Source organism: Mus caroli, chromosome 2, assembly GCF_900094665.2.
Source record: "Mus caroli chromosome 2, CAROLI_EIJ_v1.1, whole genome shotgun sequence".
NCBI lineage: Eukaryota > Metazoa > Chordata > Mammalia > Rodentia > Muridae > Mus > Mus caroli.
Window position 1 is genome coordinate 155648395 of NC_034571.1, and position 24290 is coordinate 155672684.

At 50.0% G+C, this 24290-nt stretch overlaps 1 protein-coding gene across 1 annotated transcript; it reads left to right on the forward strand.

The window, feature by feature from the left end:
• Positions 1-10307: 10307 nt before the first annotated feature.
• Positions 10308-22811, forward strand: Ccn5 (cellular communication network factor 5). Its single transcript, XM_021156596.1, has 5 exons — positions 10308-10583; positions 10839-10931; positions 14586-14802; positions 18433-18690; positions 21871-22811. Exons 2-5 carry the CDS (start codon positions 10872-10874, stop codon positions 22089-22091), a joined length of 756 nt encoding a protein of 251 aa, XP_021012255.1. The 5' UTR covers positions 10308-10583; positions 10839-10871; the 3' UTR covers positions 22092-22811.
• Positions 22812-24290: the final 1479 nt, after the last annotated feature.

Below are 24290 nucleotides of genomic sequence, written 5' to 3' on the forward strand. Positions count from 1 at the left end.
CCCCAAAACATGAAAGAAAGAAAGCAAGAAAGAAAGAAAGAAAGGGAGAGAGGGGGGAAGGAAGGAAGGAAGGAAGGAAGGAAGGAAGGAAGGAAGGAAGGAAGAAAGAAAGAAAGAAAGAAAGAAAGAAAGAAAGAAAGAAAGAAAGAAAGAAAGAAAGAAAGAAAGAAAGAAAGGAAGGAAGGAAGGAAGGAAGGAAGAAAGGAAGGAAGGAAGAAAGAAAGAAAGGCCTGACAGGGTAAGGTAGCCAGGAACCTACTATAACCTCCGTTTTCATGTTGCTGCAGATGGAGCCCAGTATACCACGTGGGAGAAAACTTCTCTGTCCTGGAGCCTCCATTCTACCTCCTTTATTTCCTATTGGCTGCTTTTCTGGAGTAGACAGGATCCATTTCCTAGCCATGGTCCCTCTATGATTCCCCTTAGCATCCCTCCGCCTCTTCTTCCATCCATGCACTCACACTCTTGGTATCTCTATCCCCCTTAGCATGGATAATTCCTGTTCTCTCTTGTGCCTTTCAAGGCCTCCTCTGTGCTAATGCCATGTGACCAGTGACAGCGGGTAGCTGCCTGAGTGAAAGGGGCTTGCCAGGAGAGCAAGGGGACCTGTACTGATCTCCCACCAAAAGCCAGGTGTGCTGTTGAGTAATTGTAATCCAAGTATTGGAGAGGCAGAGACAAGCAGGTCTCTGGCCTTTGCTGGACAGCGGGTCTAGTCTACTTGGCGAGTTCTAGGCCAGTGAGAGAATCTGTCTTGGGGATGGAGAGATGACTCAGTGGGTAAGAGCACTGACTACTCTTCCAGAGGTCCTGAGTTCAATTCCCAGCAACCACATGGTGGCTCACAACCATCTGTAATGGGATCCAATGCCCTCTTCTGGCATGTATGAAGATAGTTACAATGTACTTATAAAAATAAATCTAAAAAAGAAAAAGGAAAAGAAAGGAGAAAATGATGTAATTCCATTGAGAGAGAGACCCTAACTGAGGGTCTGGCCACCACATATGCTCACCCCTCCCTGCCCCCCCAAACCCTCACATATAGAATAGTTGCTGGGTGTTTGGCATGTGCCAGGCACTGTGCTGGTCTCCTGTGAAGTCTAAACTATAGGCATGCACATTTTGACGAAACTGAGGCATATAACTGTTAAGTAACTCATCTAAAGATGCACTTTAAAGAAAGGCTGGAGTTCAGACTAGATTCAAGACAGTATCAACCTCCAGATCTGGAACGCTCTTCTTCTAACAAGCTCCATCCAGCAGAGGACATACAGGTCACCGGCTCCAGGCAGGCTCCCCAATGCCCATCCAAGGAATCGACTTTCCTCAGTTAAGTCAGATGCCAGGAATCTGAGGACAGCAAGAGGGGGCAGATGCTGCCTGAGCATCTCTGGACCAAAGAAAGCTACTTCCATGTTCTTTCCAGACCACAGGTGGTGTTGGTCTTCATGCTTTGATAGTTGTGATAATAAGGACAGCCTTGACTCCTGTTTACAGAGCAGGCTCTCGGTACAGAATCCTGGAGTGCTGTGCTGCAGCAACAAGCCTGTTCATTCTCTGTCTGCATGAATCCTCACAACAGCCCCGGCCCCCCTATCAGCATATGCAAGCAAAGGATGCAGGACTCAGGGGCTGACCAGACCTCCAGGTACCAGGCCAGGATTTCATTCCAGCATCAGGCTATGGACCCAGGGTCATTATTAGCTTCCTGGTGGGATGAAGGGGGCTCTGATCCTGGCCTCCTCCCACTGCTGGTACCCAACCACTGTAGGAGCTGGGACTCAGCGGGAGGGAGGTTCACTTCCAGGGCCCCAGCAGGCTCAAGCCTCACACAGTACACACTGTTTTGGATGAAATGGGGCACAGAGTGAGTGATTTTGGTTTAGGGAGGTGGGCTATCACCAGGAGCTATCTTAAGCCCCTATTTGCACAAACTTGGTTTTTCTCCCTGTCCCCCATTTGCAATTCACTTTCCATCCAGGCCACCTGAGTGGTCCTGAATCTTGCCACATGCGGGCTTTACTCAGGATTCTCCACACACCTCAGTTCTGCACCCCAGGGTGTGTCACTTCAGGGAGGGGCCAGCACCAAGCAGAAAACTGACTTACCTTTTTGCCCTCCCACAAGTGGGGTACCCCATCATCTTTAATGTGCCCTTGCCCCAAGATTCTTCTTGGGTGGGGCTGGGAGCTCTGGAGAACTCTTGAGGCTTTCTGTGCAATTTGACACTGCGTTCACATTTGAGGAAAGTGGTGTGTGGCTCGGTGGTTGAGAGGGGAAGCGTTGGCTGCGTTTGTGAGCTCATCCTCAGCTCGGTCAGCAGCAGCTGAGGGGCGCACAGGCTGGCCTTCCGGAACTTTAGTTTACCCCATCCATGAAAGCCCTGTCCCAGATCTGTAATCCTCACATCAGACCCACTTGGAAACCTGTGCTCAGAGGAGTGACGTGGTATGATCAAGGTAATGGAGTGAATGACAGGCCACAGCCAGGTCTGTCTTACTCCTTTCACGCCAGGCAGTTGGATCTAGTCGGTGCTTGTTGGCACTTTTCCTCCCTCAGTGTTGAGAGTGGACCCCAGATCCTTATACTGCCAGGCAAGTGTCCCACTACTGAGCCACACCCCCTTCCCCCAAATCTTTACAGGCAATGAGCCTCTAAGGTTGGAGTATCCAGTGCTCTACTGACTTAGCTATCTCCCCAGGCTCATGGATACAGCGTGTCTGCCTGATCCCCACTAGGTTTGTGATGGGGGTGATGTTCAGGGTGGCCCCCAGGTCTGGCCTACACCTCCTGGTGTGCCTTGGGTAGCACAAGGTGTCTGAGCCACTGGGTAGCACAGCTTCAGCCTTTTCAAGGGAAAGAAGGCCCCTTGGAGGGAGCGGAGTGGAAGGAAGTCCCCGGGGTTCCATATCATTAGCATCACCAACTCCAGAGAAAACATACCATTACTGGAAGCCTAGCTGGGCAGAGTGGGTGGAAGTGGCCATGTCAGAGGAAACCACACAAGGCCTGCCAAACCTCAGGGGGCTGGCTCATTAGGGTATTTACGGAAATGCTGGCCCTGAGGTCGCCCAGCTGCTGGGCTGGGATCCCCTGGGTATCCTCAGGACCCCAAGTGCCAGCTTGGCAGGAACCATCAAAGGCTACAGCTGAGCCCTGTTTACCTTCATGGCCAGCCTGAGAGCGGATAGTGAGGGTCAAATGAGTGGACAGGGGGACAGCATCCCTCCAGATCATCTGTGGGCATCCTGCTGCAGAGGTTGAACAGAGGCCCTTACTAGATCCTCCTGGGAGGATGTCATTTCCCTCAGGAGACACACCCAAGAGGTGACTCTGGAGGCAAAGGGTTCGGATTCTGATTGGGTCTCCATTGACCGTCTAACTCTGTAAGGCTAATGCAACTTATTGATGCCTAGGTCTCCCCACCTCTAGATTGGGGACAGTGGTAACAGTACCTTTTATGGACCCATCAACCTAATTAAGCGATTTAATACTTCAGGTTGCCCAGAACCACCCGTGTCTCTTATTAAGGACCCTAAAGTCTTTGCTGTAGAAATAGGCCTGAAATTGTGGAGAAGCTGAAGTTATGATTGTGAATCAGGCTTAGGTCCCATCTGGGGAGTTCAGTGTTGTGCAGAGGCACTGTATGTATACTTTAGGGGCCATTGCCTGTCCCCAGTCACAATAGCAGTTGGCTAGGGTACTATTGGCCTTTTCAATCTCTGGAGGAACAGGAACAGACTGACCCCCTCAGGTCTACTCATTGCTCTTTTGAGGGTCCTGTCTAGATCAGCCCACATCCATGGTTTTCATCTGGCTCTGGAATGAACAGACAGACACATGTCACTTCTGAGCCCTGAGCATGCTGTAGGCCTGAGCCTTCTTGTTAGGGGCTCCTGGTCCAGGGCCTTCTCAGCCTCTACACAGAGGAGGAGGTCAGTTATTTGCATACAGCATTCAGGGAAGGGGACACATGCCACAGTTAACTTTCTTGCAATGTTTGCGTCCTGCCGACAGCACCGGAAGCCACTTTCTCAGGGGATGGGGTGGCAGTCCAACTGAGACCTGACCTTAGAGCTGCCTGCAAATGTCCCAGGAGAAACTCCTAACCTCCCAGACTCTAAGAACCCACAGAGCTGGACCCAGCTACCCTGGGTGTCTCCACACAGGAGAGATCAACAGGAGCAAACACTAGTGTGTGACTTCCATCTCTGGGCCTGTCTGCCTTCCTGAGCATAAGGGTGTGGGACTCTTGTGAATAGCACTTCTCCAGGCTGGGATGTAGCTTAGTTGGTATCATGCTTGCCCAGCAAACACGAAGCCATGGGTTCGATTCCCAGCACTGCAAAAACTTGGTGAGAAAGCTCAATCCTGTTATCCCCGCACTTGAAAGGTGGAGACAGGGCAGACCAGACATTCAAGGTCATCCTCAGCTACACAGCAATCTTGAGGCCAGCCTGGGCTATGTTACATCTCAAGCCATTTTAAACATTGAGAGTTTCAGGGGGCTGTGTTCTGAGTGGAGAGAGTCTGGAGAGCTACCCTGGAGGCAGCCACGATCGAGAAAATGGATCTCCCATCCCCCAACCAAAAACCCCAAGGCGCAAGCTGATGACTGGACAGTGACTCAGCCACCCCATGACTAGAGCCCTCAGGGGCAGTTACTAACCAAGTCCTGCCCTCTCCCCAGCCAATGCTCCCTCAGCATAGCAGGGATGGGAACAACTAGCTCCAGGCCAGGCCACATGTTCACATGGTCCTCAGTTTGCTGACCACATATGACTCAGGAGTCAGAAGAGTCCTGGGAGGCTGAAAAGACAACCTGTGATGCCATCACTGGGGACTGGGCCTCCAGAGTTACCTGACATCACATAGGCAGAGATGGGGGGGGGGTCTGACACCTGCTGGAGAAAGTTTTCTACCTCTGCAAGCTGCCATGCAGTGTGCCCAAGAACTTGGCATCATTCCCACCCCAGCTACCAACATGCTCCCCAGTTGACACTTGCCTGCACAGCTGCAGCTCCCCTCAGCTCCCCACCCCCATCATGGCTCCATCTAGATTCAACCCCACCACCTCCAGGCCTCACTTCATCCTGCTCAGATCACCCCGCTGACACCTACACTTGCTTCCAAATTCAGTGTCTCGTCCTCCAAGTCAGGCTCAGGTCTCCCTGTCTTCCTCCTTAGCATGCCCTACTAACTATGTGGAAATTGTCTCTGCTGGTCTCTGTCCCCTGACCTCATGGGCTCCCTGTGGACAGGGACCTGGTTTTCCTTCTTCTTTAACACCGAGGCATGGCTGGTACAGTCGGGGTTTGTAGAATGAATACATGGAAGATGGATGGATCGATGGATTAATGGGTGGATGAATATACAAATAGATGGACAGATGGGTCAGACAGACATAAGTGGAAGAATGGATAGATGAGTGGTGTAGTAGACAGATAGTGGCACCTGTAGGGACCAAGCGGAGAAATGTCTCCTTGGAGCTGGGGTCTTCTGACAAAGGCAGGAGCTCTCAGGTGGGATAGGAATAACCTGGCCCCCTGGTTTGGTCCCTGATCAGCTGGTCCCAGCTTAGCAAAGCATCCTGAATTCTGAGTTGTGCTGTGGGTCTCTGCTGAGGGCCTTTCTCCAAGCCCCTCTCTGGGTCAGAGATTTCCTTCTGGAAATAAGTGGTTTCTAGGTGTATAAAACATAGACCTCTGGGGCTAGGGGTGCTGGAAAGCAAGGAATTACTTTTCACCCACTTTATGGATAAGGAAACTGAGGCCAAGAAAGTCAAAGGATTTGCCCAAAGGTGCACAGAGACAAAGCCAGGATTGGAGCCTGGCTTCTTCAGTTCACTGACATATGTGAGAATTCTGGAATTTTTGGCTTCTTTAAAAACACAGAAATATATTACAAGAATGTGCTTCCACTTTAATCCCAGGTTTGGGGATCTATGGCTGCTTCAGACAGCCTGCGGCAGCTGACTATGATTTGCCTCATGCTCTAGTAGAAGCGTGGTTTTGCCAGCTGCAGATAGTTTCTATGGCTGTGTGACATATGGAAGTGACATATGGGCACTTTTCAGAGGGTATATAAATGCTAGGGCCTAATGGTTAGTGGTTGTTGGTTGTGGATTGTTAATAGTCGTGCTTAAAGAGACGAAAGGAAAGAAATTAGATTCAGGGATCTCTCTCTCTCTCTCCCCCCTCCAATGATAGAGGGTGAAACTGGGAGGAGAGTAAAGGGTGGGAAAGGAAGACCCCACAAAGTAGTAAAGACTGGCTAGACACTGACTCATTTAGACACTTGCATGCTAGGCTTTCTCCAACATGCCTTGAATAAGTCCTGTACACTTTCCAAAGCCCTGTCATGTGCCACCATGACCCTCAGCTTGCCAGCAGCTACATACTTGGTATCATCCTCTTGCCGTCCCCTTGCTCTGGGACCCCAGCTCACACAGGCACAAGTGCTGTGCTAGATGTGTGCCCTGTGATCACCACATTCCAGCCCTTCTGTGAGCGTATGTCACTTCCCACTTGCTCCCTGACAGCTCAACCTTCCGCCAACTGGTAAACCATCTAAGTCCACAGCTATCCCTGGGGGCCTGTCACACAGTACCTGGGACCACAGGGCCAGGATATTTGAATTCCTGCCTAGCCTGCAGAACATGTGGAAGGAAATCCACAGAGGGACCCAACCTGTCCCTCCTATCACGACAGAGGCAGGGTAGTGGGAGGCATCCATTGTGGAGATGCAACCTCCAGTTGAGGGGTGGGAAGCCATTCCCCTTTCTGTGATCCACATAACATTGCTTAAGATGCAGACAAAGTCAGCATCAAAGGGCCAAACAGAATGTGCTGTCTGCAACAGGAGATTCTGTGAACAAATCAACAAGCTTGAGATCAAAAGAATTCATCAAAACAAGACCAAATTAATAGCAGACACACATGCCCGAGTAGGCTGACCAGAGGTACAACGTAGAGACAGGGCTGGGATGTGTGTCTCAGGGGCAGAGCATTTACCCACATCCCTGGATTCCATCCTCAGCACCCCGCTCCCAACCAGGTAAAAGAAAATAAACAGCAAAATGGTAGCAATAACCTGGACCTAGAAGTTAAGTAATTTAAGGCCACCGTGAACCAGTGATGTAGTTGTACATCTGAAAACCTAAAACCTGGGGAAACAAGCAATTTTTAGGGAGGTATAAGGAACCTTTAGAGGGGACAATGACCATGTAGGTACTGGATGCAAGCGTGAAGACCTGAATTTGAATCCTCAAACCTCATAGAATAACGCTGAGTCTGGCAGTGCATACCTATAATGCCAGACCTGGAAGGCAGAGACAGGAGGATCCTGGCCTAGAGAAGCATCAACTGTATGTTCAGAGAGAGATCCTGTCTCAAAACAAAAGGTGGAGAGCCACAGAGAAGGAAACTCAACCTTGACCTGTGGCCTCCTCACCTGTACCCCCTGGTGTGCAAGTCTGCTCTTGTGCACGCTGACATGCCACAAGATCTGCCCAAGGACTAGTGGAGAATTGAAGTTGAGGTATTCTATTTCCAGATCTGATGGCAGTCAAGACCTTCCCAGCCTCAACTCAGCAGCCCCAGGGCTCTGATGGTAAATCCCAGCTGAACTGCAGGAGACAGTCCCTATGTTGTACAGGCTACAAGGGAGACGGGGAAAGAGAGGGGAACCTGTCAAGTGAGCTATTTGATAAATGTCCGCCGTTACAAAAACTAGATAAGGCAGTCCATGAAAGAACGTTACAGGCCCATTTCATTTATGAACAGATGGAGACACTAAATAAAATACTGGCTGAATCCAGCAAGGTTAAAATAACCACATTCCCTCGCTATCAGGAAGTTTATCCCAGAGAAAACATCAACCACAGAGAACTCGCCAGCAAATCTGCCTCAGAGGATCAAGGGAGGAAAATAGCCCAGTGTTCATGACGCCTGGAGCAGACGCGGCTCTTGGACGAGGTCCTCGGTCTTCAGGGAAAAGAAGAACTTTAATCTCACAGAGCTTTTCATAACCCAAAGCTGCATCTATGAATGTCCTGAAGGGCCCGGAAAAGGCGAGAAGAGCAGACACTGCTGCTGTGGTCTGAGGCCTGGAGGCCAGTAAAGATGCCATTCTAGCAGGAGAGAGACAAGGTTAGACAAATCAACAGGCAGGGATTGAGTATGGGATAGCAGTGAGTGGGATTGAGCATGGCTTCCAGGTATGCAGACACCACCACCAACAGCAAAATGGTGTTTTTACATCAGCAGTAACTAGCCAGGAATACTCAAACTCATGTCAGCTCAAATAGGAGGGTCTATGGGACTATATACATATATACATATTAAAGACAGTGGTTATACATATATATATATATACATATATATGTATGTGTATATATATATACACATATACATATTATGGCCCCTTAATTATGTACATTAAATCTATAAGGAGCATCCAGGACACATATGTAGCTCTAGGCATCATAAGGGATCCATCCTCTCCTTTTTGTCTATGAGTCAGGGTCTCTCTATATAACTCAAGCTAAACTTAAACTCATTATCCTCCTGCCTCAGCCTTAAAGGTACAGGGATGACATGCATGCTTGCCCTTGCCTGGCTCCAATCTCCTTCTTTTTTGCCTCCCTCTGTACATGAGACCTAGCTTCAAGGTCCCTCCATAGTACAAGGCAGCCATGAACATCACCATCCTACCTTTGACCAGAAGCAGAGGAAGAAAGGAGTGTCCGAGTGACAAAAAGGCCTTCCCTTTAGGGACTGGTCCCAGAATTTGCACCCAACGCTTTTGTGTAACTCACAACAGGAAGCTAGCCACATAGCCTTGCCTGGCTGCCAAGCTGAGCGCATCACTGTCTTACACAAACTCAGGTCTTGGAGATGGTGGCAGGAGATAGAGAGTTATCAGTGTGGACATTGTGTAGGTCTGTCTGAGAGAGTTTCCGTGCAGCCGTGGAGTGGGTGAGCACCCAAGACAGGGTGTCAAGTCTGGCTCAGAGTTGACTGCGAACCAACAGCCGTCCATGCTCACCTCAGCATGCCAGCCACAAAACTCAGCGGTGTCTCACTGCACACCTGCCTGATTCAGGTCCTGTGTGCCGTACCTCTGCTCATGCTACCTAACCAAATGACTGCAGTCTGCCTTTCCAGGCTCGCTGGTGTCATGCCTACGTGTGGCATAGTCTAGTCTCGATAAGCATAGAAAGGACCAAGCAGGGAACTACAAACAGCAAGGACCCAAGGTGGCCACGCCATTTCTCCCTCAGGCCCTCAGGTCATATAGACTTATTTGCTAGATATTTGTCTTCTACCCACAGTGGTAGGCATAGTCTGTGTGTGACTCGGAGGGAGCATATAGCCTCCAGGTTTGTTTTCTTTTGAGATAGGGGCTTGCTTTGTAGCCCAGGCTAGCCCCCTGTGATCTGGGCTCATGGGTGTGTTGCATTGTAACTGGTGGAGGTGTTGGGAGCCACAGCCTTCTCTAAGCACCTCAGACCCTGTTTCTGACTTTATCCCAGAATCAACCCCCCCCCCCAAGATGTCCCGCCTTCTATTTCCTGCCTCAGCTCATTGGCCAATCAGCCTTTTATTGACAGATGATGCTTCTACATAGAACACAGCAGATATCTCTACACTCTGATCTTTAAATCCCATGTCCTTCTACCCAACACCCGTTGATAGGACCTTAGGGACATCCCCTGTACCCAATGGATACAGTTGGTGATGTGAATCCTGTGTTTTATTCTCTGCATATTCCTGCCCAGTCCAGTGCCCAGGAAGCCACATGCCCACTAGATACCTTCTGTACTGAGTATGCCAGGCTACTATGTTAGCTCCCTCCTCCAGACATTTGATCATGCTGTTCCCTCTGGAACATTCTACCACAGAGCCTTGTTAGCTTTCAGAATTGGCATCTCCCTCAGAAGTTGTATCTCACTCTCAGTCTGAACAAGGGGGGGGGTCCTTACACTTTTCATTACTACCCCATGCCCCAGGCTCTGGTCCCCAGGTCTGTACTGTGCCTCCAGTTCTGCAGAACCCCCCAGAGCTGGTAGAATCCAACAAAGAGAATTTTGCTCAGTCAGATCAGCAGAGTCCAGCAAGTGCCAGCACACAGTAGGCTCAGTCTGCTTAGGCTTGGCCACCCTAGGCCACCTTCAGAGCCCAGGAGGATAGGGAGGCTCTTGGTTGCCAAGAGCAGACAGGCTGCCAGGGAAGCTCTGCTCTGAGTCACACCCACCTCTGGGTGGCTGCCAGTCTCCCTGCCAGAAACCACAGGCTGGGTCTGGGCTGCCCAGAGCTTGAGCTTCAGGGCTCAGGACGCTGAGGGTCAGATCTGCAGAGCATTTGACAGACGCTCCTGATCTCCAGAGGACCCCGGGCTGGGACAGGGGGCTTGGCGAGGCTGCAGCTGCTGTGGCCGTGGCTTGGGATGGAGGTCTTTCTTGCTGGGAACTGAGGAGCTGAGTGGCTCCTGTCAGGCTCCTGTCCTAAACTCTTGGCACTTGCGGTGGCTTGGGCTTCACACACTGTCAGACACCTTCTTGGTGGCCTCCTCGGCCTCAGGTAACTGGGCTTATTCCTGGGACTATGGAGACCGGCGTAAGGACTATAAGTGTGTGTGTGTGTGTCTGTGTGTGTGTGTGTCTGTCTGTCTGTCTGTCTGTCTGTCTGTAAGGACTATAAATGTGTGTCTGTGTGTGCGTGTCTATCTGTCTATCTGTCTGTCTGTCTGTCTGTCGTTTTCTCTTTCTCTGTATGCACCTAGAGGGAACCTCATTCCCTCCAGAACATAAAAAAGACTCGGGTCTTGCTTCCCAGGTTTGAAGCTGGCTCCACAAGGGACACGGTGACATGAGGGGCAACCCACTGATCCATCTTCTGGCCATTTCCTTCCTCTGCGTTCTCTCAATGGTAAGGCATCCTGGTCTTGAATGACAGCAGAATTCTGGGTGGTGGGACAGATATGTGGTCACAACTTAGAACTCTTGGAAAGACCCTATACTGGATACAGTCTGGTCTCTGTGCCCAGGCTTGCTTCCCTCTCTGGGCATGCAAGTTCTGCTGTGTGAACTCAGACAAGTGTCCTACCCTTTCTGAGCCTCAGCCTCAGTTAAATGGGTGCAATGTTCATGAAGCTTCTAGGGAGACCATTAAGGAGAACTGCTCCACAAAAGATAGCATAGGTCCTGGACCTAGATGAGTGTCTAAAAGAGGACAGTGGGACCCTCCAGTGTCCTCATAGCAACTAAAACAAATGGGAGTGCTGTGTAGCTCTGAACCAGGACAGAGGTTGATGCTGGGGTCTGATTGCAAAGTACAGTCCATGAGGGTACAGCATGCCGGCCCTCAGGCAGTCAGTGACCTCTGGCCCTGGTCAGAGAGAGCGGAGACATCTCTGTGGCACATGTCCTTGTCCCTTGGTTCACATTGGGCATCTTTTAATTGGCTTGTGAGTACTTTCATTTGCACATTTACAACAGTCTTCTAAGAAATTGTCCTGTTTTGGTCAAAGAAGACTCAGAGAGGGTAAGCAATGTGCCCAAAGCCACACAGCAAAGATAAAGAACAATAGAAGAGTTGCATGGTGGAGCCTGGGGCAGACATAGGTGTGTCTGGAGGAAACCCTAGTCGGTGTCTCTCTACCCTAACCTGGGCAATACCTCACACTAAATGTTAAGTTCTCAGTATCACGGAGTTAAGGCCTGGAGCCAATGCAGTGTGAGTATAAACATCTCCCTCCCTGGGACCAACGGGCTTCCAGTCTTGGAAGGTGTTGAGCAGATCATGGTGCTGGAGAGGGTGGCTTGGGTCTCCTGGGCCCCGGGAGGGGAGGGTTCTGAAAGGGTGAGGAAGAGCTGCCCTAGATTGGCCACTGGAGTGACATTTATGAAGCCATTCTTTCCTGGTCCTGGGAAGTTGATTGGCATCTGGGATGTAGTCATGGAGAGGACGTGAGGCCACAGCCTTCCCAGGGGATGGAATTCTGGGTCTTCCAGGCAGGCTGTGGGCTCCAGGCTCTGGACTGGGGCAGGAGGAAGGAACCTGGAAACAGCGAAGCGATGTTGATCAGGGTCTGAAAGCGACCAGAGACTTAGTTACTTAGTCTGGGGAGACCAAAGCAAATGAGACAGCTTGAATATGGGGACAGGATGGCTAGCAAAGATGGAGGAGAGGAGGATGCCAGAGGGGCTGCTGCTTCTATAGGCTAAGCAAGAGCACCTGCCCTGCCTACTCACTGTCCTTGAACTGAGGACAGAGGCTGAGGCTGAGGTTCAGGTGCTAACGGAGTCCCTGGGGGAACAACAGGCTCAAGAGTTAAGTTTGGGCTCTGCCTTCCCACCAACCTGGATTCTTTCCAGATATTTACCACTTGATTTTGACCTGTTTTGTCCTCGCTGTTTTGGAGTTTATTCTGAAACAATGTGTCACTCTGTAGCCCAGGCTGGCCTGGAACTCACTATGTAGCTCAGGCTAACTTCAAAATTCTTCTGCCTCCGTTTCCCAAGGGTTATTTCATCATCTTTAAGTCAGACACGAATCCCATACCTCGCAGGAAAGGGCTAAAGGAAAAGCTTGTGCACACAGCACACAACGTAAGGGTATCATTAGTGGCTTTTCTTGGAGTCAGGACCTGAAGAAGCCAGAAACTACCGAGAGCCTGCAGCAGGGCTCCTGCTCAGTAGAAGGCTTGTTTTGTCTTTGGCCAGTTCTGCTCAGCCAAGGGAGTCAGACCCCTGCTCTGAAAGTCTGCCTCTTTCTTCTCAAGAGGACTGCAAGTGAGTTACCCAAGAATGTCTTATATTCCATGTTGAGATTACACAGAAGGCTTGGAGAGGTGACAATGCATGCTCATGGCAAGCTCCCAGAGGCTGCTGGTCCAGGAACCCTCTGGAACCTGAAATTCTGCAGGGTGCCCTGCCTTAGGTGGAAACTCACTCACTGGCCAGAGACAAGCAGCAACTCTGGGGCGGCCTCTGCTGGCCAGAGTGAGAACTGCGGGCCCTGGAGAGCAGGGGTGTTTGTTTGTTTGTTTGTTTGTTTGTTTGTTTGAGACTCTGGATCCAGGGGTGGGCAGGATGGGGCGGCGGTAAACAGATCACTGTTTCCTTGATCCCACCAAGAGGTCTGGGGTCTTTAGTTTTCTTTTCCTAAATCACAAATCCTCCATATAAGGCCTTCTACTCCTGTTAAAGATTGATTGTCCACTGGTGGGGTACCTCCCTCTTGGTGCCCACCTTCTCGGGAACTCACAGCTTCTGGAACTTCATTTGTGTATTTCTGTCTTGGGTGAAAGGCGCAGTTGTAGACTGGGGTGAAACCCTGCGATGAATGGGTACTGAGCCCCTGGCTCAGTTTTTGCCTCTTTCAGAAGTGTCCTCCTCTGGGGCAGAGAGTCCACATCCGTGAGGTGGGCATGGCACGGCTCCCAGATCTGACTATTGGCAGTCACTCCCCCCAACCCCAAATTTCCCATTTGTGCAGGGTGCTGGGGGTGGAGGGAGGGTGGGGTGGAGTGATGTGGGGGTGGAGAGCTGGAGTGGGCTGGGCCAGAGGGGCTGTGGACCTAGATGGTTCTTAGACGCTTCTAGACAGCTTATTAAATAGATCACAGGTCCTGCTTCCGTGACTTCTAGTTTCGTGAGTCCCAGAGGAGGCCTGGGAATCTGTATTGCCCTTTCCTGGCTAATCTGATTGTGCACTTAAGGCCTGGAAGCATGGTGGGCTGTGTCAAGACCGGGAAATGACGTGTTCTGTTTGACTTCTCAAGTCCGAGGGGTAAGAACACACTCTTCCCTTGGTATCACTCTCCGGCTTTTGTACCTGCCCTCCCGTGAGCGCATAGCCAAGATGGCCACCTGAGTTAGCCACATTCGGGAAGGCAAGGAGATTGTTTGGTGGGGTAAAATGCTCTCAGTGCAAGTTTGAGGACATGAGATCGTGCCCCAGCACCCATGTGTAGCAGCCACACACAGTGGGACACATCTGTACCCTCCAGAGCTGAGTGGCCAGCAACGGGCAGAGCCTCAAGTTCACTTGGCTAGGCAGCCTAACCAATCGGTGATGGTCAGGCTTGGTGAGATACTCTGCCTCAAAAATAGAAGGTAGAGAGTGATAAATTCCTCTACCTGATGTTGATGTCTTCATATTTACACATAAACACCTGCACACTACACATACATGTGCACCCCAAAAATAAACAAACAAGCAAAAAGCCAGCCATATTGATGACCTCCTACCCATGCTCAGGGGTTAGTGACATCATTTCCTGTCCCCCTTCTACAAACGAGGAGACTCAGGCTTGGAGAGTTAAAGGAGCTCTCAGGCCACCCTGCCAACAAGACAGAGCCTAGGACTGAGACTCTGACCTGGGTCCTTGCTCAAGGTCAGTGCCATGCTGCCTCTTAGGAGCACCGTGGGATGGCTCAGTCTGAAGGCCCATTCTGCGTGACACGGAGGCTGAGCTAAGGATCCCACACTGTCTGGTTTGGCAGAGAAGTGACCAGTCTTGGGAGTCTCCATACCTTCCATGATAGTCAAAACTGAGTGAGGTTTCTGTCTCCCCAGGTGTGTGCCCAGCTGTGCCCAGCACCCTGTGCCTGTCCTTGGACACCACCCCAGTGCCCACCCGGGGTACCCCTGGTGCTGGATGGCTGTGGCTGCTGTCGAGTGTGTGCACGGAGGCTGGGGGAGTCCTGTGACCACCTGCATGTCTGCGACCCCAGCCAGGGCCTGGTTTGTCAGCCTGGGGCAGGCCCCAGTGGCCGTGGTGCCGTGTGCCTCTGTAAGCAGGTTTGCTAGACCAGTGTGTGTGTGGGCAGGGAGGAGGCTGGGGGGTCAAGGCCATGGGATCCAGAGTCAAAATGGAGCCCACTCTCTCTCTATCTCTTTCACCTCACTTTAGGCGCTAGGTTTATTCAGCTCAACTGGTGACCCAAAGGCCGCTCCCTGTTTCTTCCCTCGGCCTCTGCTGGAACTGTCCTGATGGTGACCTCCATCCGCACACATCCACATCATAGCCAGCTTCCAGAGCTGGGCCAACAGCTGCCCACATACAGCCCCTTGGAGAGCAAGGGTGCACAGGCATCACATGGGGCGTGGTGTGTGCCCAAGCAGTGTCTGGCACTTGTCCTCTTTCACAAGTTCTACAAAAAGGGAAACCGAGACTCAAAGATGTTAGCTAGCAGGCTCAATGCCCTACAGCCTGTTCCGTCTCCAAACAGATTTAAGTAACAGTCTACTCCCTCCATACCTGGGGCTGGGAGCCTTAAGCCACTCTCTCTCTCTCCTCTCTCTCTCTCTCTCTCTCTCTCTCTCACACACACACACACACACACACACACCATTTGTTTTCTGGTGGCATTGGACATGTGACATTCCTCACCACTCTCTCAGGCCTGGGTGTCCTCTGACACTTTGGGGCACACACACACCATGCTGTCATACACACACACACACACACACACACACACACACACACACACACACTCCATTTGTTTTCTGGTGGCACTGGACATGTGACATTCCTCACCACTCTCTCAGGCCTGGGTGTCCTCTGACACTTTGGGGCAGGGCTTGGTGATGGATCCCAGGACCACTGCTGCTGAGAAGCAATCTGTGGCCTGACCTTTAGCAGCAATCTCCCTGCCTGTGAGGAGGTGCCAGGATCAGCTGCCAGTGGTGACCTTGCCAAGGGCCCCCAAAAGCAAAATTACCCTAGTTGAAATTTTAGAGAGATGGCTCAGGGGTTTTGTTTTGTTTTGATTTGATTTTTGTTTTTTACAATTCATCTATTTCACTCACCTAAGTGTTCTTTCCATTTTGACAAAAGAACCTCACCCCTTTCCTTTCTTGCCCCGCTCTCTGCTCCAGCCACACTAGCCTTGAACACCCAAGACATGGTCTGGACCACAGGGCCTTAGCACAGAGCACAGGCCATTGCGCCACACTCATTCTTTCCCTAGACACACACATGGGTCGTCCCCTCACTTCCTTCACATTCGCACCCACATGCCACTCCATCTGTGAAGCCCTGCCACTATCTTTAAGAAATTGCAAATCCCCTCTAACCTTAGCCCACTATTTCACTAGGCTGGATCACCAGGGACACAGCCTCGGCTCGTTGGCTGTGTTTATTTCCACTGGAGTGCTCCAGTGGGAAGGATATTTGCCCACGTGCCCACATATCCTGAATTACAACTGCCTGGCACATGGCCCAGGCCACATGAGGTGCTCAGCACATATCTGTGGCTTTCCGTGGATGCCAGCAGAGGGTCTAATGGGGCTGGCAGTCACTGGAGCCCTTTCCTAAGTCCTGTGAGAAAACACCATAGGAGTCCATTTCCCTTTATCCTTAACAGGGAGGTACAACCCAATGTAGCCCCTATCTCGCAGGTGAGGAAGCTCAGCTGAAAGGGTTAAATCACTTAAATGGGTCACAGAGCTTACAGGTGGAGGAAGGAAAGACAACTGTGGCTCTGTGATTCCTGCCTTGCAACTGACTTTCCCGAGGGAAGAAAGGACCTACAGATTCCCGGAGAGCAGGCCCATGGCTTGTGCTCAGGGGGGCTGAGGACCTCAGATGAAGGCTGTTATCATGGGTAGGTAGGGAATGTTGCCGGCAGAGGGGATTTGAAGCAGGCTTGGGGAAAACAAGAGTTTGGCTGCTGGACATGGGCATAGCTGGGTAGGATTCTGAGACAGCTCATGGGGTTTGCAATGTCAGGGAGCCCCTCAGAGCAAAGCTATCCTGCTGAAGGACTGGCTGCCCAGCCCCACACACCCCACACCCAGCCAGCTCCCAGCTGATGGTCTATGGAGTGCCAGGAACTCTTGCTAAAATGATCGTCCTCCTATTGACTTTCCTAAACATGCCTGTTTGTCAGGTGTCAGGTCATCCTGGCAACTGGGGGCCAAAGCTGGGGCAGAAGTCAGGGTGTGTGTGTGTGTGTGTGTGTGTGTGTGTGTGTGTGTGTGCTCGATAGGTATGTGTGTGTGTGTGATAGGTGTGTGTATGATGAGTGTGTGTGATGGATGTGCATGTGAGTGTGTGATGGGTGTATGTGTAAGTGGGTATGGTGTCTGTGTGTGATGAATGTATGTGTGTGTAATGAGTGTGTGTGATGAGCATGCATGTGTCACAGGTTTGTGTGTGATAGGTGTGTATGTATGATGGGTGTGTATGAGTGTGTGATAGATGTTTGTGGGTGTGTGATGGATGTGTGTGTAATGTGTGTGTGATAGGTGTGTATGTGAGTGGGCATGGTGTATATATGTGATGAATGTATGTGTGTGTAATGAGTGTATGTGATAGGTATGTGCGCGCGCGCGTGTGTGTGTGTGTGATGGATGTGTGATAGGGGTTTGTGTGTATGTGTGTATGTTCACATGCATGAATGTACACTCATGTGCCTGTGTGATGGATGTGGTGGGGTGAACCCAGAAGTGGCAAGGCCAGGTAGGGGTCAAGGCACAGCTGCCTAAGTGGTTTCTAGGGAACCATTGACAACAAGGTCCAGGTCAGAAGGTCTTTGTGTCCAAGGACTTGTGATCTGGAGGCAGTGTGGACAGAGAACAGTCCTCTCTGGAGAATAAGGGGATGTCAGGAAAGACTCTGGACTCCAGCCCTTCAGAAAGGTAGTGGCATGAAGGCCCACATCTTGAAGGTATCACTGTGTGTTCTTGGGCACCTCTATGTGCCTGGCCCTGTGCTAGATGCTCTGTGTGTTGACCCATGTAACCTGAGGGCACAGGTCACTGTAATCATTGAGAGTGATGGGGCCACTCAGAGAATTTAAGCAGCTAATATAAAGCTCTAAAGCCAGAAAATTCAACCTGACCAGACAAGGATGGCGTCACATTAGGAAGAAGACTAAGAGGCCGCCTCATGAACCCCCAATCCTAGAGTGTGCTCCACAGCTAAATACTAAACATTACTAATTTCGATAGGTGTCTAGCCCAGGCTGGCCTTGAACCTCTGAATCTCTTGCCACCACTTCCCAAATGCTGTGCTTACAGGAATGCCAGCAAGCATGCTACCACAGTTTATACAATGTTGGAGACTGCGCCTAGGGGCACGCGCATGCTCGTCAGACAATCTGCCGAGCTACAACCCTTTACCCAAGGCTTCATTTTGTCAGATTCGTCACACACATAACTTCATTTAGTCTATAACATGCTGTGAAATAAGGTCCGACATATCCTATTTTTCCACATGGAGAAACCGAGGCAAGATGTGAAATTACTTGGCCCATAGCTGGAGCCCAGCCAGGCTCCCGGATGCCTCTCTGTCTTGCTGAAGAGGAAGGTGGCCAGTGGGGCAGGGGTGTGCTGAGGAGCAGGGATGGCACAGGGTGCAGGTCTTGTGCTCTGACCTCAGGACCCTGTGCCGGTCCTCTTTCTCCTCCCTGTGCAGTCGAAGAGGATGACGGGAGCTGTGAGGTGAACGGCCGCAGGTACCTGGATGGGGAGACCTTTAAACCCAATTGCAGGGTTTTGTGCCGCTGTGATGATGGTGGTTTTACCTGCCTGCCGCTGTGCAGTGAGGATGTGCGGCTGCCCAGCTGGGACTGCCCACGCCCCAGGAGAATACAGGTGCCGGGAAGGTGCTGCCCCGAGTGGGTGTGTGACCAGGCAGTGATGCAGCCGGCAATCCAGCCCTCCGCAGCCCAAGGTGAGTGAGTGTGGGGAAGACCCAGGCCACCAGGGTCTCCATTGCAGCAGCTCCTAGAAACAAAACTGACAAGCTGACAAACCAAAAAGGCAACCACTTAGAGATATAATTTCAACCAAGAAATCATTTAAAAGAAAGTTCAAGGGGCTTGAGATATGGCTCCGTAGTTAAGAGCGCTTGCTGTTCTTGTGAGGGTCTGGTTCAGTTCTTACCAACATAGTGGCTCATAACCATCCATGACTTCAAATCTGATGCCCTCTTCTGACTACTGCGGGTGCCAGGCATGCACATGGTATACATACATACATATATACATACATCATACATACACACATCATACATACATACATCATATATACATCATACATACATACATCCACCATACATACATACATCACACACCATACATACATCATACATACATCATACATACATACATACATACATGAGGCGAAACACACACATAAAATAAAAATAAATAAATGGTAAGACATAGTTCAAGTTCAGGTGGCTAAGTCAGGGAGGGGCAGGAAGGAGCATTATCATTCTTGAGTGAAATTTGTGTATCTCACACCAGTGGTATAAATATTATATAGGTGGTATAAGAGAGTATAGATAATAAATATAGAATAATATGATATGATATAAAAATAAATGTATAAAATATATATTTATGATATGTAAATATGTGGACAATTTATAATATTATAAACACAGGATTGTTTGGATTTAGGTAAAATCCATAGGTAGACGATTATGTAAAAGCTGGACCAGGCAAGACCGGAGTTTGGGCCATAGCCAGGGCGGGGCAGAGATACATGCAAGACAGCTACATCCTTCTACAAACTTTTCAGCTCTGGGATTTTGTTGTCCTGTTTCTTTAAACACATTATTCTTACCACATGAATTTGACTGGGGAAGGTGACCAGGAAGTGAGGGCTGGTTCTGCGCTTGCCCCTGCATGCAAAGGCAGGAGTCGGGTGGCTTAAATGTATGGACACTGTGTTTCTAAGCTCAGTTCTGGCCGCGCTTGCTGGGTGACTCTGAGACAGGTGTTGAAGTTCCTGGCCTCAGTTTCTCCAGCTGTAAGGTGGAACTAATAAGAACGTCTTCCCTTTAGTACCGCGGGGAGGACAAAATTAGTTCATTCAAGTAAATGGGTTGTAAGAAGGCCCACGCTAGCTAGCACTGTAGAAGTGCTAAGGCCAACCTTATCCCTGCTAGGGAATATGATACATAGGCGCATAGGAGAGTCATCCCAGTCACCTTATGTACCCCCCACCCCCCCCACCCCATCCCCCCCACCCCCCCCCATAGTACTTGGAATCGAACCTAGATCCTTGTATACACGAGGCAAACGCCCTACCATTGAGCCATGCCGCCAGCCCTCAGCTTGCCTGTCAAAACGCAATATAAAAACCCCGCCTCCCATCTGCCCTCCCTGTGTGAACATGGACAGGGCCATGAACACTGGCAGTTATTCCTCTGTAGCCATAGACTCAAACAGCTGTGCATCAAAAATAGTATAGTGCAAGCAATTTAAGTGGATTCGGGACAAGCTTACAAATAAATGAGACTCAGACTATGGTTATTGTATTGGCTTTGACAATTACTGGGGTCACCTCCTAGTCTACTCTCCTGACTGCTGCCCTGGCTACCTCCCTAGTGGTGTATCCCCAGACACTTGCTGCTTCTCCTGGCCATGTGCTCATGGCTCCTCTCCTCTCATGGTGGCTTCCTCTTCTCTCTTACCTCCCCCCACCCGCAAACCAGGTCACTCCAAACCCACCTACTTCCAAATCCCTCTACTAACTGTCTGTAGTCAATTTTATTTAACAAATAGATTTAAATTAAGGAGTAAGGTTTGCACAACAAAAGCTTGTAAACATGAGAAGTCGCTCATAGGCCTAGACCTTGCCACATAGAATTTAGCATTGTAATACACAGCAACAGACCAAACCTCAACAAAATAATTTTGTAATCGGGCCTGCACCGGTCATGTGCAGACCATTTCTCAGCAAAGATGGTTTCAGAACTGTCCAGTAGCATTTCCACTTCAGTTAGCATCAGTGATTGGGAGGTGACCTGTGTTCCTAGGAAGGTGTGTATATGGGAGGGGGTCATCTGTGCAAACATTGCACCATTTATACAGGGATCCAAGTGTCCCCGTGCCTCCTGCCCTAACATACAAACACATGACACCTGTGTGTGCCCAGCAAGGTTTATCAGGGGTTTCTCAGCATCAGCATCAGTGACATTTGGGATGGGCTGAGTCATTCTTTGTGGTCAGGGGCTTCTGGGTATGATGTGGGATGTGGAAAGACAACCTTGCCTCTCTCTACCCTCTAGATGTCAGTAGCAACACCCCTCCCCCAAGCCCCTTGTATACCTTCATTGACTGTGACAATGGAAAATGTCTATAGACATTGCCAAATGCTCTCAGGGCTAGGAGGAAGGACATCAGACATAAAGGAAAAGGAGAATTGGGGAGGAAGAGATAGGCCATGGTGAGCCTGCTATCCTGGGCCCTTCAGGTTACAGTACCACGCCACACAAGTGGTAAGACACTATGTATCAGTGAGTAGGAAGGTAGAGAAAAAAGAAAGATGGCATGTAGAGGAATTTCCCTTAGTTATTTGATTAGCTAAGAAAGATGACAAACAGCCAATCAGTGGACTGAAATAAGGAGGCAGGGTTTCCGGGCAAGACAGGAAGAGGCGGGCAGGAGGAGAGGAGGAGGAGTTGGAGGAGACAGAGGATGGGGGTTGGGGGAGGAGCAGAGGGAGAGTTGTTGGAATGAAGATGGAGCAGAGATCATGACTTGGAGAAACTGCAAGTAGCAGGGATTTCATAGCTGGGGAAGAAAGTGGTATAGAGGCATATCTGCCCAATATAGGCGTGGAGTTTATAAATATATACAACCAAGGGTGTGGTTTCCCTTCATGGGCTCATTAGGGTTGGAGATCTATCACAACGTCGGTCTTTGCTAGTTGTTTCGTGACCGATGTCAACAGGATGCATTGTGCTCAGACACTCTCAGCTACTGTTTTATCCAGTCCCAAATGTTAGAAAGCCCAAGAAGAAACTGAAGCCTAACAGCCTCTCCAGGTTCCCTGTGATGGCCAGCGGCTGAGCTGACTTAGTGACTGAGCCCCAACTTCTCTTCTTTCTAACCTCCAGGACACCAACTTTCTGCCTTTGTCACTCCTGCATCTGCCGATGGCCCCTGTCCAAACTGGAGCACAGCCTGGGGCCCCTGCTCAACCACCTGTGGGTTGGGAATAGCCACCCGAGTATCCAACCAGAACCGATTCTGCCAACTGGAGATCCAGCGTCGCCTGTGTCTGTCCAGACCCTGCCTGGCATCCAGGAGCCGCGGTTCATGGAACAGTGCCTTCTAGAGCCATTGTGCGGATGTGGATACAGGGCCTGCCATTCTCAGCAAATGTCCCTAGGACCAGGCCCTGGACCGATGGTAGATGCTCCTCTCCATGCTCATGGCTGCAGTTAACTGTCCTGGGTGGATTCAGTGTCCAGAGCCACTGAGCAATCCCTGCTTTGTCTGAGGTGGGGGAAGCGGGTGACCAGCTTCATTTCTCTGATTTAGCCTGGGATTCTGACCCAGGCTTCTGGGTTCTCCTGGCTAGTTCCTCAAAACTTCCCTGTATGAAAAGGACATTGGAAAGGACCTTTAAAGCTAAGCTGTACTGGGCAAGCCTGGCCACCATGCTGGGGATAATGACAGTAATAGGTACCAGGCAGCAGATTGCCTGAAACATCCAGGTCCCTTCTTGGGCTTCTATGTGCTTGTCCCAAAGATTATGGGTGACCTCGTAAGTGTGCCTTCCCTGATCTGAGAACATCCTGTCTAGCTGGGAAGAATTTTCTGTGAACATGAAGAGATGAGATCACACTATTCTTAAGAGCGTTCGCCAAGTCCAGGAACTTGACCTTTGTATTTGTAAAAATACACATCTCTTAAATGCTCACAAAGCAAAAGGCTCCACACTTCTGGCAGGCCAGGGCCTTTCTCTTCAGCATGAGAGAGACAAGGAGCAGCATAGTACCCTCCTCTGGAGGACTGGCCCGGCCTGGAATAAACACCCAAATCAAGAGTGGAATTTTGTTTGGTGTCTTGTGTTTTTGTGCAGAAATGAAACCCACCTAAATATAAACATTATATCCTCTCCTACAGTCCACCTTGTGGCTTGGGAGACAGCTTGGCTGGTAAAGTGTTTGGCAGGACAGCACGAGAAGCTGGGCTCAATCCCTGGAACCTACATACAAAGGTGGGGGGGGGGGGGGGGGGGTGATGCTCTCTCCTGATACCTGTACTGGGGAATTAGAGGCAGGAGAGTTCCCAGGGCTCCATAGCCAGCCAGCCTAGCCTACTTGGTAAACTCCAGGCCAGTGAGAGAGACACCCTGTCTCAAAAACACAGTGGACAGCTGCTAAGGATCAGTCTTACACACGCACACACTCGTGGAAGCATGGGCACACACACATGCACACATGTACACATGCACAGACAACAAGTATTTTTTAAACTAGAGTTATCATCAAGGTCTAACCAAGCCATCAGAGATGTCTCTGGCTGGTGTGGTGACACATGCCTTAAATTCCAGAACTCCAAGCCAGAGGCAGGTGGATGGATCTCTGTGAGTTTGAGGGCAGCCTGGTCTACATATTGGGTTCCAGGCTAGCCAGAATTACACAGTGAGATCATGTATTAAAAATCAAAATCTTTTTTTTTTTAAGATTTATTTATTTATTTATTTATTTAATGTATGTGAGTTCACTGTAGCTGTACAGATGGTTGTGAGCCTTCATGTGGTTGTTGGGAATTGAATTTTAGGACCTCCACTTGCTCCGGTCAACCCCACTCACTCTGGTCAGCCCCACTTGTTCAGTCCCTGCTTGCTCTGGCCCAAAGATTCATTTATAGTTATAAATAAGTACACTGTAGCTGTCTTCAGATGTGCCAGAAGAGGGCATCAGATCTCATTTTGGGTAGTTGTGAGCCACCATGTGGTTGTTGGGATTTGAACTCAGGACCTTTGGAAGAGCAGTCAGTGCTCTTACCCACTGAGCCATCTCGCCAGTCGCACCCCCCTCCATCAAAATCTTAACAAACAACAATAGTCTCTGTTTAAACAGTGATTTTTCCCTATGAAACTTTAAGATGTATGTAACTGACACAGGCATGCAAGGTACAAACTGACTTGAGTCTTTACAACTGTGCACCCATGTGACCAACACCTCCATCCAAGGATATTATGTTCCCGTTACCTCAGAACAGTTCTGCGCTTCCCGGAGCCAGAGTCTCTTGATCAGGTGACCCTTGTCCTACCTGATTTCCATCTCCACAGGCGTGGGTTTTGTCTCTTCCTAAGCTTTGCACACTTAAAGCCTCACATTCTTTTTATTATTATTATTATTAGGTATTTTCCTCATTTACATTTCCAATGCTATCCAAAAAAGTCCCCAATACACTCCCCCCCCCACTTCCCTACCCACCCACTCCCACTTTTTGGCCCTGGCGTTCCCCTGTACTGGGGCATATAAAGTTTGCAAGTCCAATGGGCCTCTCTTTCCAGTGA

What these genes read in the sequence shown, in the direction of transcription:
- Ccn5 (XM_021156596.1), top strand. Translation starts at nt 10,872, where the DNA reads ATGAGGGGCAACCCACTGATCCATCTTCTGGCCATTTCCTTCCTCTGC. An exon ending in TCCTCTGCGTTCTCTCAATG is followed by an intron (nt 10,932 to 14,585) that starts GTAAGGCATCCT and finishes CTGTCTCCCCAG; the next exon opens with GTGTGTGCCCAGCTGTGCCC. An exon ending in CCAGCCCTCCGCAGCCCAAG is followed by an intron (nt 18,691 to 21,870) that starts GTGAGTGAGTGT and finishes TCTAACCTCCAG; the next exon opens with GACACCAACTTTCTGCCTTT.